The sequence below is a fragment of the Mandrillus leucophaeus genome, unplaced genomic scaffold, assembly GCF_000951045.1.
Source record: "Mandrillus leucophaeus isolate KB7577 unplaced genomic scaffold, Mleu.le_1.0 Scaffold128, whole genome shotgun sequence".
Lineage (NCBI taxonomy): Eukaryota > Metazoa > Chordata > Mammalia > Primates > Cercopithecidae > Mandrillus > Mandrillus leucophaeus.
The window spans coordinates 5,744,960-5,758,432 of NW_012101209.1; the positions used below are offsets into that span (position 1 = coordinate 5,744,960).

Consider the following 13,473-nt stretch of genomic DNA (forward strand, 5'->3'; position numbering starts at 1 on the left):
GGAGGCGGGGGTCCCCCATCCCAGCTGTTCTCCTGGCCCTGCAGCACCCGGGACCCGAAATAGCAAGTTCACCCTGGGTCAGCCTTGCGAGAGCCAACTCGCACCCCACCCCAGGAAGGGCTCAGTCTGCACCTTTCGAGAACTGCTCGCGGGCCCAGGGCGTCGGCCTAGCGGTCACATTTCAACCCGGAGCAGCTTCGGAGGAGTCGAGTCTGGGGAGCAGGGAAGAGCGACCCGATGGGAAGGAAGGTGCCGAAGAGCCCTGGACAGCTGGAATGCCCGACCCTGCCCAAGAAGGGGCCTGCCCGCGGCCGTGAGAGCTCCAGACCACCAGTCTCAGCTGCCACTCAGTGCCTGGCCAAGACGCAGGGTCCGGCCTTCGAGGGCCGCGGGCACCGGGGACCTGCGTGGGCCTTTCCGCTGCGCTCCTCTGCGGGGCGCCCTCTCCCTGGCGCGCCTTTGAACCTGGCATCGAAGCCGCCTGATAGACACTTCGAACAATCCGGGAGAGAAACAAAAAGATCTCAGTTTGCCCGCATAAACGCTGCGAAGTCACTCTGTTTCTTGGCTTCTCGTAAAGGTGGCCGGGGCCGTTTACAGTAAGAATGGAATAATGTTTGCGACTGTACGACATAATTATCTCCAGACTTGCCTCTACCCCGCCCCCAGCTAGGGTTTTCACCAGCGAAAGCGGCTAATGCATTTGCACACATTAAACATCTTGAACGCATAATTACAGGCTGCAGACAGGCTGGATAATAAAATATCTCGGCTCGATATTTTTGGAAGCCTTTTGTGACGGTGCCTGGAATAAATAACAACCGCTTTCTGTGTCCTCAGCCATCTAACTGCAGCCACCGTTATTTCAGAACACCCCCACCCCACCTCGACGGTGCTTTTGAGAAAAAACGGGGCAGAAGTGAGGGACTTCAGCGGGAGGGTTCGGTCGCCTGGAGAGGTCTCCTGAGCCTCGGATGCGTGTGGGCTTGGAGGACTAGAATAAGGAGAAGAAAATATGTTCCAAGCCCTGAGGGCTCTCTTCCTCATTAGAGGCACACAAGTGGGGCCCTCTAGACCCCACACCCTCTGGGCACGTGCCCTCCCTGACTCTCTCCCTACTCGAAGACTAAAAAATTTGAAGAAGACGCAGACTACATGTTCCTACCTCACAATCTCTCTGAAAAGAGCGTCTCTATACTGAGCCGGCTCCTGTCACCTGAAAAATCTGCTGGAAAAGAAAGCTGGATATTGAAGCAGCAAGACCCAGAGGAAGAAGCTGCTGGTTAGTTTTTGGCTGGTTATTTTCTTCCACAGAGGCCTGGGACTCTAGCTTCCCTTGAGTCTTAGTTGCTTTATCTGTAAAATGGAGATGATTATAATAACCTCGGGACCAACTTCACAGGTTGTTAGGAGGAAACACTTAAAAAATTTTTTATTACCGTATAACTTACGTATAGCAAAGCATACAAATCTTAAGCCCCCAGTTCACTGAATTTTATATATGTATACATTTGTGTAGCTACTACAAAGATCAAGATAAAGAGTATTAACAGCCCCCAGAAGGCCATGAAGAAGCACTTTGAGAACTAATTTTAGACAGTGATAGTGTTATCTCTAAGTCAAGAGATCAATAGGTCAGTCTAGTATGTGGCCCTTGAAGACACTTGATAGTGTCTTCAAGACAAGAATTGACAAACCAAATATACATGTCAAGGGACTGTGGGAATCTCTGGTCTGGAGGGTCATTTGTGGGCCTTTTCTACAAACCCCTAGGCACTCAGGGATTGGGGGGAAATTGAATATCAGGCTTTAATTCGTTTTGAGACAACGGAGTTCTCTTTTGTGAATGGCTGGGGCTTTATGTCTTTGGCTGGCATGTTCATTTACAAGTTAGGGGTAAGCCCAGAGAGAGAGGCCTGAGAACCTCTCCCAGGGGATGGAAATCTGAGTTGATGTCCATAAGACAAAGATTCAAGCCTTGGGGTAACTTATTTCAGTGTTCTCCCCTGAATCCAAGTCTGGTATAATGTGTGGAGGAAATTCCCCAAAGGAATATTTGGCCATGAGATACATAGGGTACCCAGTTTTCTGAAAAGTATAACCCCAATAGCTAATAGATGCAATTGGTTCTCTTCACAAACAATACAAAAAATTTTATAGAAAAAAAAATTCTCTACTCAGATTCTCTGAACACCACTTCTTCCCAGAGGTGGCCACTGTTACTGATGACTTGTCTGTCCTTCTAGCTCTTTTGTACATCCTCTCTTTTTTAAAAGCACAGTGGTAGCTCTCACTATACATGCTGCCCTATTCTTGGAGCTTTTCCTAAACACTGCCCATGACAATTCTCCATGCCAGGTATACTGGCTCAGAAAGATATGCTCAGACCCAGTGACTCAGCCCAGATAAAACTGAAGCTAACCTCGTCTAGCCTGACACACAGAAAGGCTGCTTTAGCCTGGGTTCTAGATCCTGGCCTACAGTTTATGGGTCTGGCGACCTTAAAAACAATCAGCTAACTTGGCCACACCATCATTACCAGCACCCCCTTTCTCCCTAGGGGAGCAGAGCCATGGGGATGAGGCAGTAAGGCACTGACCATGAGTAGACCCTCAACCATTTTCTGGAGTCAGGGGAAATTGAAAGTGCTTCTTGGAATTTTTAACTATTCTGTCTAGTAGCTATAAAAACTGTGCTCAGATCATTAGCCCACCCTGGGTGTCTACCTCCGATCCCATTTCCTTAGTCCTCTTTGGAACTCGATGGGGTGGCCCTGGGCCTGGCCCCCACCCAGGCCTGACAGAGGCAGGAGGGTATGGCAGGGGCCTAGGGCTTTTCCCCAGACCTTGGACCCCGCAGCGTCTGCCAGGAGACGTCGGAGGAAACGCGTTTACCACCTGGGCGACCTTGACTGCAGCCGATTAAAGTTTAATCCGAGGTGTGTGCTCAGACTTGCCATGTTATTTAAACACATCAAAGGTCATAAAAAGATTCCAATGGCGTGAGCGGCTCCGACGCGGGCCCGCAGGGAGCCAGCATTTGATTCGGGTGGATTTCCAGAGCCAGGATTTAGAGCGCAGGGCGGGAAGGGGAGTATAGGAAAAAAAGGGAAAAGTCAGCTTTCACAGAGGAACGCCAGACTTCAAAAAGGAGCAGGGGAAACCGAGTCTCGGCCCGAGGAGCAGAGACAGCGTCCTTCAATTCCGATTATAACTGGGAAGACATCTAGCGGGAAGAGGTCGCAACTACAGCGGTGTCCTGCGAGCATCCTCCGCCGCCGCCCACAGCGACTGCAACCTCCTGGATTGGATGGGGGTCGGAGGCCTCAAAGAGAAGCCTCTCTCTCCTTGGCCTCCCCGTCGACAGTGGAGTGCTTACTCTATTGCCTGCATGATTGCAGAGCTGGGGCTGGGCTCCCACCCAGGGCAGAGCGCAATTTCCACCTTGAAAGAAAGATCTAGCTGTCCACCGAAAGCACCCGGCCCAGGATCTCTGAATTCCCATCTAACCCTTTCTGGAGCTCCTGATCCTAAGGCCGGCAGATCCCTGGAGCGCCCATATGTAGGTTCTCCTCAAGGGTACTGAGTGGCTCTGGGGACCAGCAGATTGCTGCAGAAGTTAAGTGAGGCCAGAGGCCCGCATGCAAAACCTCTGGAACTACAGACTGCTGCCCACAGGGCCTTTGGCAGAGCACAGGAGCCTAGCTTCTTAGGATTCAAAGGTGACATTTTCCCCATCTCTGCCGTGGGGCCATCCGGCCAGACCTGATCCTGGCTGCCTTCTTGCATCCAGATTCTAATTTCTGTGAAGGATTGGCCTCTCTCACTACCCCATGGAAATGAGCGCCACATATAGAGAGCTGGCTCTTATCTGAGCTCCTCTGGCCCCGCCAGCACCTGCGAACCTTATGGCCAAAAGATGGAGAAGTCTGTGCAGGCCTCCCCATGTGCCTCGGAGATGCTCACTGCAGGTTCTCTATTGGATGCCTTCACCTGCTTCAAATGGGGTCCCCCCTTGTAGGGACATGCCTCTTTGCTGACCACTGTGACTGAGTCTGAGTCTGAGTCTGAGTTCTTCTCTCTGTCTTTTTTTTTTTTTTTTTTTTTTTTAGACAGGGCCCCACTCTTTTGCCCAGGCTGGAGCACAGTGGTACTATCACGGCTCACTTCAGCCTCGACTTGCTGGGGATCAAGCGATCCTCCCACCTCAGCCTTCCCATAGCTGGTACCACAGGCACATGCTACCACACCTGGCTAATTTTTGTGTGTGTTTTTTTTAAGAGACTGGATTTCACCATGTTGCCCAGGCTGTCTCAGTCTGTTAGTTGTGGCATTAGATCATCCTAAAATTGTCAGGAGAGTGGCACCAGTATATTCCTTTTGGGAATGATACAGAAGGCCAAGGAACCATGTTCCACATTTCAATGTATTAATCCCAGGACATTGTGGAGCCCCCACAGGCAGCTCCACTGATAGACTTTCCAGGCCTTCTGTAGAAGGACCCCCACCCTGTCATGCTCAAGTCCCTGGGACTAGCATCGATCGGCCCAGCCTCTGGGAAGCAGCTTCTTCCTTTTTCATTTTACCCATCAAGTTGCCTACCTATACTCCTCCAGGATTTGCACTCTCCCTGATTCTCAAATGAAGGCTCAAGGGACCCTGTTCTTTGGCTTTGTTACACGACCACCTACAACCCCCCCTGAAAAAATGGAAGAACTGGAAATGGTGGAAGAGGATATTCTAGCAAATGCCTTGAAACCCTTCACTGAGACATTAGCCATCTCTTGTCACTCACAGAAGTGTTTCCCCAAAGGAGTACAAAGGCTATGACTCCTTCTGTGCTCCCACCAATCACCTACTGACTGGATAAACCTCAGGTAGGAAGACTCCCTTATGTTTTATTTAATCAGCTACAGACTATTAAAGTAGCAGTGGGTAAGGGTTAGGGGAAGAAAGGACTGCAGCTGGGCTAACCAGACTTAACTTCAGAAAAACTGAGACCTGGATCATATCACAAGTGAACCTGGGATCCAAGCGCCTGTATCAGTCCAGGTTCCACACTGAGTTCTAATGGGCTGCTGTGTGTGCTTGGAGCACAGCTGATCCCTTAATCCTCTCAACCTGAGACAGACAGACAGACAAACAGACACACACACACACACACACACACACACACACCACGATCCAGAAAGTCCCCTCCCAGCTCACCTGGTTAGGCCCACACTGGACCCCTGGCTGGATTCCACACCCCCAGCCAATCAACTCTGCTCTGCTCCCAGCAGAAATTACGCGGACTTCTATTCCTCAGGGTGACAAACGAGTCTGCTTGCTCTTGGTGACATCAAATTACTTTGCACCAGCCTAGGGTCCCATGACCTGACATAACCTCACATTAGATCCTAGAAATGTAAAGAAATATGGCCTTTTAAAAAGTGGCTGAGAGCAGGTAATTGCTAGCAGGCTTGAAGGGTTGTCCCAAGCTCAGCTCTCGACCTCTGCCTCTGAAGCTGATAGCAGCAGGAATTCACGTGTTTGGACTCTCTATGGGGAGAAGGTCGAGCCTGCATTTAACTCCGGACAATAATCAGATTCTCAAAGCCCAGGTTGTTTTTGAGCAGTTACAGAAATCACAGGGAGGCTTGGGACCTAAAAGGCAAGGAAGACTCAACAGCGGCACCACCCCCACTACCCCCCAGCCAGGCTTCCGCAAAGAACAGGCTTCAGCAGAGAATGGGCTTCTGCTAAGCTTTAAAAACAGGCCATCTTTGAGCTGCTGTAGCTTAAATATTTGTGGAGAATTACAGTTTCATTGCTTCTTATTCTTCTCCCTCCCATCTCTCCCTTCCTCTTTGTCTCCTGGCTTGTCTGTGACTTCTCTCTTCCCCTCTCCCTCTTCCTCCGAATTGTTTGACTTCTACAGTCCCCACCCTTACCCTGACCCAAGCCCTCACCCCTGTGGTGAACTCCATCTTAGGATCAAGAGACATAGGATCCATAAACCCACCACTGTGCCCAAGGCTTGGTAGGAGTCGATATTGCTGATACCCCACAGACAGTGGGCAGAGAGCTCATGGCTTCTGCAACATAAAGTTGGAGTCATTCGAGATTATTGTAAAATATGTACACACACTTTCTTCTCTTTTTAAATTTACATACCTCTTATGAGTTTCATCAAATAGCTCTTTTCTAATTTATACGCTTAATGTAGAATTTATATGAGAATTTATATGCTTAGTGTAAAAGCATCCCAGATATTTAATCACTACTCAAAAAAATTAATTAAGAAACCATAAACAACCCAAATACAAAATACTGCCATAGAAAAGATGATCAGTATCAACTCAGACAAGTGGGGTCAGAATTTATTAAGCAGCCGGGTAGTGTAAAAGTTGTCAAATTCAACAGTGTGCTATTTTCTGTTTTTACCGTTTTGCTTTCTGAAGTCGCCAAGGCTTTCAGTTAAGTCACTTTCAGAGTTCGATGGGGAGAATCATGCTCATTGTAAATTAGACTACCAGATTAAAACAAAAGAAACCATAACACCTTTATTCATTCTTTTCTTTAAAAATCCCTTATTGCTAGGGGGATATTTTCAATGCTCGGCATTGAATTTCTTTCTGAAAACTGCAGTTGTTCTGATGAGCCATCAATTCAGTGCAAACTTTCCTAGTTTAATCATTAGAAATTTCTTTTGAGTTTCTACCAGGGGAGGAGTTGTGCTGAAATGGAATATAGTCATTTATCCACTAATAAGTGAATATATGTCAATTTAGGACACACTAAGGACTGAGGTATGTTTTTTGTGTTCCCCCATAATTCTGACACAGCAACAGAAATTTTCTATTAAAGGACGATTCACTCATATAAAAAGGTAACATAAATCTTCCTCTTTCATATGTAATTTTTAGAAAGATGAGACAAGATTTTTAGGCAAGATGGGTCTACCTCTCAAACCCCTCTTTTGTCCAGCTTACTCCTGGGTGAACCCTCAGGTTTTTTCTAGAGTTTCATTGCAATAACCCCATTTCAAGTCCTTTTGCTCAATCTTGAAATATAACAGATCTTCGAAATCCTATGGTGGGGGTGAAATGATGTGACACTATCTGGGATTTACTTCAAAATACTAAAGAGAGAGAGAGAGGAAGTGGATAATAAAACATTTGAAGATGAAATTATAATAGCGGTCAAAACTAGGAGCTGGGTACATAGGGGTTTGTTATGCTTGTGTGTGTGTTTGACAAAGTCCATAATAAAAGGATTTAAAAAAAAAAAAAAAAAACAACTATGTGGGGCAAAGGTGGAAAAACTATCCCTGCCAAAGGGCTACCAAAAAACAAAAAAGTGGTCTGTTGGTTAGCACCTGTAGTTGCCCATTCCTAATTCTTGATTTCCAGAAACAGAAAACGACCTTACTCCCTTTTCACTTCTCTGGAGTCAGCGGCCAACCCTGATGCTTTCTTTCCGGTAAACTCCCTCTCCCAACCCATAAACTGAATATCTAAACCCAAGGTTGGGGGCTGATTGATGGAGCTTCCGTAGTCAGCTCCCCTCACCAGAGTGTAAATACCCATAAAAACTAATATCATAAGTTCGTACTGAGCGCTTCGTTTCCCTGAGAGCTGGGCGGAACGGGGCTGGAGCCACGGGACAAAGGAACAGCGGCTCCTCCTTGAACAGTGCCGGGTGCTCTAAACCCGCTCAGCTAGGGTCCTTGGAGCCAGATGGAGGTTCTGGGGAGGACATGTGAACCGGGCAACGCCAGTCCAGGACTCACCTTCCACGGGGGACAGGTGTATTTACAAAGCCACAGGAGAGGGAATGGTGAGTGGTCGGAAAAGTGAGTTAGGAGATGAGCCAGCGAAGTATGTCACCAGGCTGGTCCGACAGGGTGAATTTTTTTTCGTAGGACTGGTTATGATGCCTGTATTTCACCCACATGACATTGGATGCGCACATTCACTCTGTGTGTATACGCACGTTTGACGCGTGAATGTGCGTGCATATCGAGGCACACACATCGTTATAATTACAGTATATAACGTGCCCATAAAACTCTGATCACACCTCAGTGTGTACTTGAAGGGGTCCTGAGTTCCCCTTCCTCGTCGCTGCGCTGGTGAATTTCCTTCCCTCTGTCGCGTTGTGCATTAAGAATTCGCAGCTGGGAACAGGGCCGTGGGAGTTCTTAGGAGTCTAGGGCGAGATGGACCCCCGCGGGCCCAGGCCGCCTGGCTGCCTGCGCTGCTTTCTCAGCGAGAAAGCCGAGCCCGGCTTTCGTGCAAACCCCCTACTTCTTTCAAACGCTCGAAGTCTTCAGTGTATTTGTTGACTTAAAGAATGAACTGCCCAGTCCTGGTTTCCTGTTTTGTTGCGGGTGTAAGCATCAAGCTAGGGTGGGGGTGGGCGCCCGAGGGTAAAATTCCTTTGGGCCAGTGGCAGAGTCGGGTACAGAGACCCCCGTCCTCTTCACGTCGCAGCCGGACGGAATTCTCCGGGCCGTCCCGCGCTCGCCCAGCGCCCCAGCTGAGTGACCCGCAGGTCACTCCCTGGGTGGCAGGGGCCCCACAGTCCAGCAAGCCGGTGTCCCCCGCGGGCTGGCCGCGCACTGCGAGAAGGCATTTCCTCCTTCCGGCCGAGCCCTTCTCCAAGCTCCCTCTGCTTCTAACTCACGCTCCGGTCCTTTACGCGAAGGCTGTCTCCAGCTCTAGTGAAGAGCGATCAGAGGCACTGTCGGAGGAAAGAGCTCTTCCACCACCGCCGCCGCTGCCGCGGCCGCGGCCGCCGCCGGCTTCGGAGTCACCTAGGCCTCCCAGAGCCGAGTTTTGGAGGCCGGAGTTTGCGCCAACTCTGGGGAGTCCAGGCGCGGCTGGCCAAGGCTTTGCAATGGAGGATGCTGCTCATGGGAGTCTGGAACCTGGTTGTTCTGAAATGGTGTGTGTCGGGTGGAGATCTCCTTGCTCAGAGACTCTCTGGGGGAAACAGGGCAGGGCTGTACTCAAATTGGAGTTTTCCTTGAGCTCCTGCCGTATTTTCTGAGGCCCTGTGCACTAGTGGCTTTGTGGTACCTGGGGGGGGGGAAAAAAAAAAAAGAACTCTACAGGCAGCAGGAGAGCTGCTCCTCCAAAAATCTGCTGTCCTTGAGATCCACCCCATGAAGGGATCTTAAAGGCAAACTGGGGGTCCCTGTGGATCTTCCTGGACCTTGCACTTCCACTTTCACCATGTTAACATTTGGTCACCACAGTGACCGTAGCCCAAAACTATCCCCCCAGCCTCAAGCCTTTTACTGCCTTATTATTGTTTCAAATGCACAAAAATCTAGAACAAAAGCTTGAGTGAGTGACTCAATGCGCCATTTCCCTGTCCACTGGCTAACTTCAACCCAGATCTCAGGACCTACCAACCCTTTCACCTTAAGAAAGAGGGTACAGCTTCCACCTGATGGGGACACTCAAAATTCCCTCCGTAAGCAGAGCGGTCCCCCACTTGCTCCTTTCCCAAATGATCTGCTCAAGTTTGGCTTCAGAGGTGCTACACTGTTTGACGATTTTGTCTTTTCTCTTTCTCTCTCCTCAGCCCCTCAACCAGTTTTTCCTCTGGATCTTTCTTCCTTTGACATTATCTCTGTGCCCCAGCCCACCTAGGGTGGGTGAGAGTGGGTTAAGATGTTCTGCAAAAGTGGCTTGTAAAGCTGCTTGGATACATTAAAAGCACATGAATATCCTGAAATACAAAGTGTCTTTAGAACCAACCAAGGAATGTTTATCCTAATGCTGGATGAATGCAAAGAAATGGTGCCAGGGAGCAGCACTGACAGCCTCCTCGGAGTTAAAGTGAGAGCAGGTAAATTTCATTTGCTAATGAAAATCAAACTCGATTAAAACCTGGTTTCCCTTTGTCCTTTTCTCCTCCAACGCTGGGAGCCCAGAGCCCCATGGACCAGGCTGGCATCCAGTCCCCCAACCAGAAAAACCGAGCCATAGTCTTTTTCTTCAGTGAGAAGCTTTTGGGCAACCAAACCCTGCAGGGCACCCTGGTCTATCCCAGGAGGTAAGAAGCCTTGTCAGCCAAGGCATTTTGGAACACTGAGAAATGCTCTGGTAATTCCTTTAAACAAAGGCCCTGCTGCAGAAACTACCCTCCAGTCCTTCCTGCGCTGCCCTCTCAGGGCTCCTCTGGGGAAATCGGTGCACCACGCAGTACCTGGGAAATGACTGCAGCCTCTCCCACCTCTCCCACCTCTACTCATGCAGCACTCTGCTTGGCTGTCATGCCTAAGGTGCCACCGCGGCCGGCCGATCCTAGTGGGTGCCCTGGCTTCCCCAGTCTAACCCATGAGGAGTCTGAGAATATAAAATTGTCAGGTTAATGGTGCCTCTATGCAATCCTATAGGAATTCCTGAGCCTGGAGAACAAAAAATCAGAGGGACAGACAGCTCAGAAGGTCAGGATCCATTACTTCGGCAGGCAAGCAAATCTTGACCTTGCCGTTGGGAAAAGAGGAAAAATGCTAGGAGGGTCTGTGCTTGCTTCCCAGAGCACAGTCGCCTTAATTGTCCTCCAACCTTTCTTTTGCCACAGCAAGTCAATTTGTTGGCTGCCTGGCAGGGAAAGAAATTATATTGGGAACCATTAAGAAATGTCTTATCTCTCTCAGCAGAAGACAGGGAAGGAAGATTATTCTTCCTTAAAAGCGAGTAGAAATTCTGAGACTCAGACCCAAAATTATTCAGAGCTTGTTCTTCTTCTATAAACCACCTCCACTGATTGGTGGCTACAACTCAATACTGACAGGACATGTAGACATTTGAAAACAGTGGGGGCATGCCAGGACGCCATGGACCTGTCTGGTAGAAAAATAAAAATATATATTGAGATCCAAGACAAGAAGCGAACAAGCAGGGTGCGTTCTTCTAAGTAAGTATGTTTTGAGAAGGTTTTTTTTTGTTTTGTTTTTGTGATTGTTGTTGTTATTGTTTTAACATGGGGGAACTAAAAAAAGCCCAGATAAATTTGATCACTAAAGGTGCACCATAAATCTCAATAATTCAGGCCCCAAGCTCTTTCTTGGCAAGAGAACCACATTTAAGGAGCAAAGCTTAATTTGAGATGCAATCCAAAGCCTTCCCCCGGTACCATCCCTTCCAGACAAACCTGCTTGTGGCTCCTCGGCCGACAAGATGAAATCTTGTCTCATCAATTTTGGTGAGGAGGGACCCAGTCGTCTGTGGAGCTGAGGCCCTTTCTCTGTGCGCAGGGTTCGGGGCTCCGGTGAAGTGGACGGGGGAGGGAAGAATGTGGAGCCGGCCTTGGCCGCGGTGTGCACCGGCAGCTGCGCCATGGCCAGAGGTGAGCTGGCACAGGCGCAGGCTAGTGGGGGCTCCCCAAGCTGTGTTTTCGTTTTTCCGGGTCTGGCTGGAAAACTGAAGACGCTCAAAGCCCTGGCTGAGTAGGGCGGAGGCAGAGAAGAGTCGGTAAACACCGCCCCAAAAACCCCACGAAGGCACCAAAAAATTCTGGGCAGCCGAACTGAGTCAGAGCCGAGAACTTTAAAAAGAGAGAGAAAATTAAGCATGAGGGCATGCGGGCAGTGGGCCTTTTGCTGCTGCCTGGGTCTCCACGCTTGCATGGCAGTTCTCATGCTGGCTAGACTGCAACTTTCAACTTGACCTTGGCCTCCAGCCGTGTCTGACCCGTATGTAAAACCGCCTTCAAGTCCCCAGGAACAGGGGCCTCGAACCCTACTCTGTCTCTTTGTCACTGTGAGTTTTACAATGCCACTTGGAGGGAGGAAGGGGGGTGGTGAAAGGGCCAGAAAGGAACAGAAAAGTCAGGTCCCTACAGAAGCTAGTTCCTGAGTCTGCAAATGACCAGTCAGGGAGAAAGTAAACTGGGGGCAAATCAATATTTACCCAGAACTGCTAAAAAGTCAAGAAGGAAAGGGCAAACTTGGAAGGGTGGGGGGTGGCTGGTGTGGTGGTCATAGAAGATTTTATTGGGCGACACTTACATTGGTCAGGACAAACCCAGGATCAGGACAGATAAAAGCCCAAGCCCAGCCACATTGGTCTGGACCCTGCAGGAAGCCCAGGGGCCTTAGAGAGCAGATGGTGGGGTGTGTGTGTTGGGGGGTGGTGGTATGCATGCTGCTCTGAGTTTAGGGCTGAATGTGCAAGCTAGGAGCAGAGGACAGGTCCAAGCCTGGCTTCTCACCAGTCAGCCTAGGGTGGAAAAGAATCCAGCACTCTCCCCAGCACTATTCCGGTAATGTGCCCACTTTCACTTTGAACGCTTGTTCCTCTTCTAGGCATCTCACCAGCTCACAGTAGTGAATCAGGAAGTGGAAGTATGTGACCCTAAAGCAGCAGGACCCCCAGAGCCCCTCGTCAAAACATGGCAGCTGCAAGAGGGGTCGCTGCTTGGTTCTTCAGCACCAACACCCTGCCATGCTAACAATAAAAGGTTGCATTTCCCAGGCACAGAGGAAAGGCTTCTTGGGCTGGTTCTTGGGCAAAGAAGGACTAGGCACCCTCTGCAGGCTGGAGATCCTACTTGAGGGGAAGGCAGGAAGCGGCCCCAAAGAGCCCCTTTTCCTTGTCCCAAAATAGAGTGAAACAGTGGATTCCCAGGTTCCTGGAGAGTCAGGTCCGGTCCACAAAGAAGCTGGAGGCGTTAGAGCCCAGAAGGGGGGCTTGAGTCACAGCCAGAAGCACAGCTGGGGCTTGTTCCTCTTAAGCCCCTTCCAGAACAAGCCAGCCACACTGGCAAGGTGGGAGCATGGATGAATGGTGCACACGGATCACTCACTCTATCTCAAAGTCTCTGGAGGAGGAAGCGTTGTTACAGGGTCAGAGCAAGGAACAGGCTGTATACCTAAGTGTGTGAATGCGAGTGAGTGTGTCAGTGTACACGATGTTTGTGTGTGTGATGAGTCGTTCTGAGTCTATGGGTCTAAATGCAAACATATGAAATTGCTCACTAACGGTGTAGACAGGGAAGGGATAGGGGCTCCTAAATGCAGTCCAAGCCTCCAGTGGAATGTCCTAGGATATCCGCAGGAACCGACAAGCAGCAAACACCCTGCCACTGTTTCCCTGGAAGGAGCAAAATCGCAACTCCATGGAAGCTGAAGGCGCCGATGTCCGTCCTAGGGTCTCACTGCAGAAATACGCGCCGGTTCCTGGAAAGAAAACAGCCCCAGAGGCCTCAAGAAACACCCATTCTGAGCTAGGCTGGTCCCGTCCTCCCCACTCTCCCATCCCTGACGGCCGGCAGAATTACCTGACCTGTCCCCACCGCTCCAGATCGCAACCCAATCGCGAGCCCACCTCCCCTCCCCGCCTGGTTGCGCGGGTCTGGGCCCCACTGGGATAAAGGGAGGGAAGGGGGGCGGAGATGGGGCCGCCCTTCCTTCTCTGCCCCACCCGCACGTTCCCCCGCCTCTCCCCCCGGTGAATGCTGCGCGGCGGCGCGG

General features: G+C 50.0%; 1 protein-coding gene across 1 annotated transcript in view; it reads left to right on the forward strand.

Moving 5' to 3' along the window:
- The first annotated feature begins 237 nt into the window (after positions 1 to 237).
- The window catches only part of HOXA13 (homeobox A13), a 16,706-nt gene continuing 3,470 nt past the window's right edge, over positions 238 to 13,473 (forward strand). The window contains exons 1-3 of the mRNA XM_011972290.1: positions 238 to 599; positions 3,894 to 4,016; positions 8,713 to 8,775. Coding sequence (XP_011827680.1) covers positions 238 to 599; positions 3,894 to 4,016; positions 8,713 to 8,775 — 548 coding nt within the window. The remainder of the gene's footprint in view (positions 600 to 3,893; positions 4,017 to 8,712; positions 8,776 to 13,473) is intronic.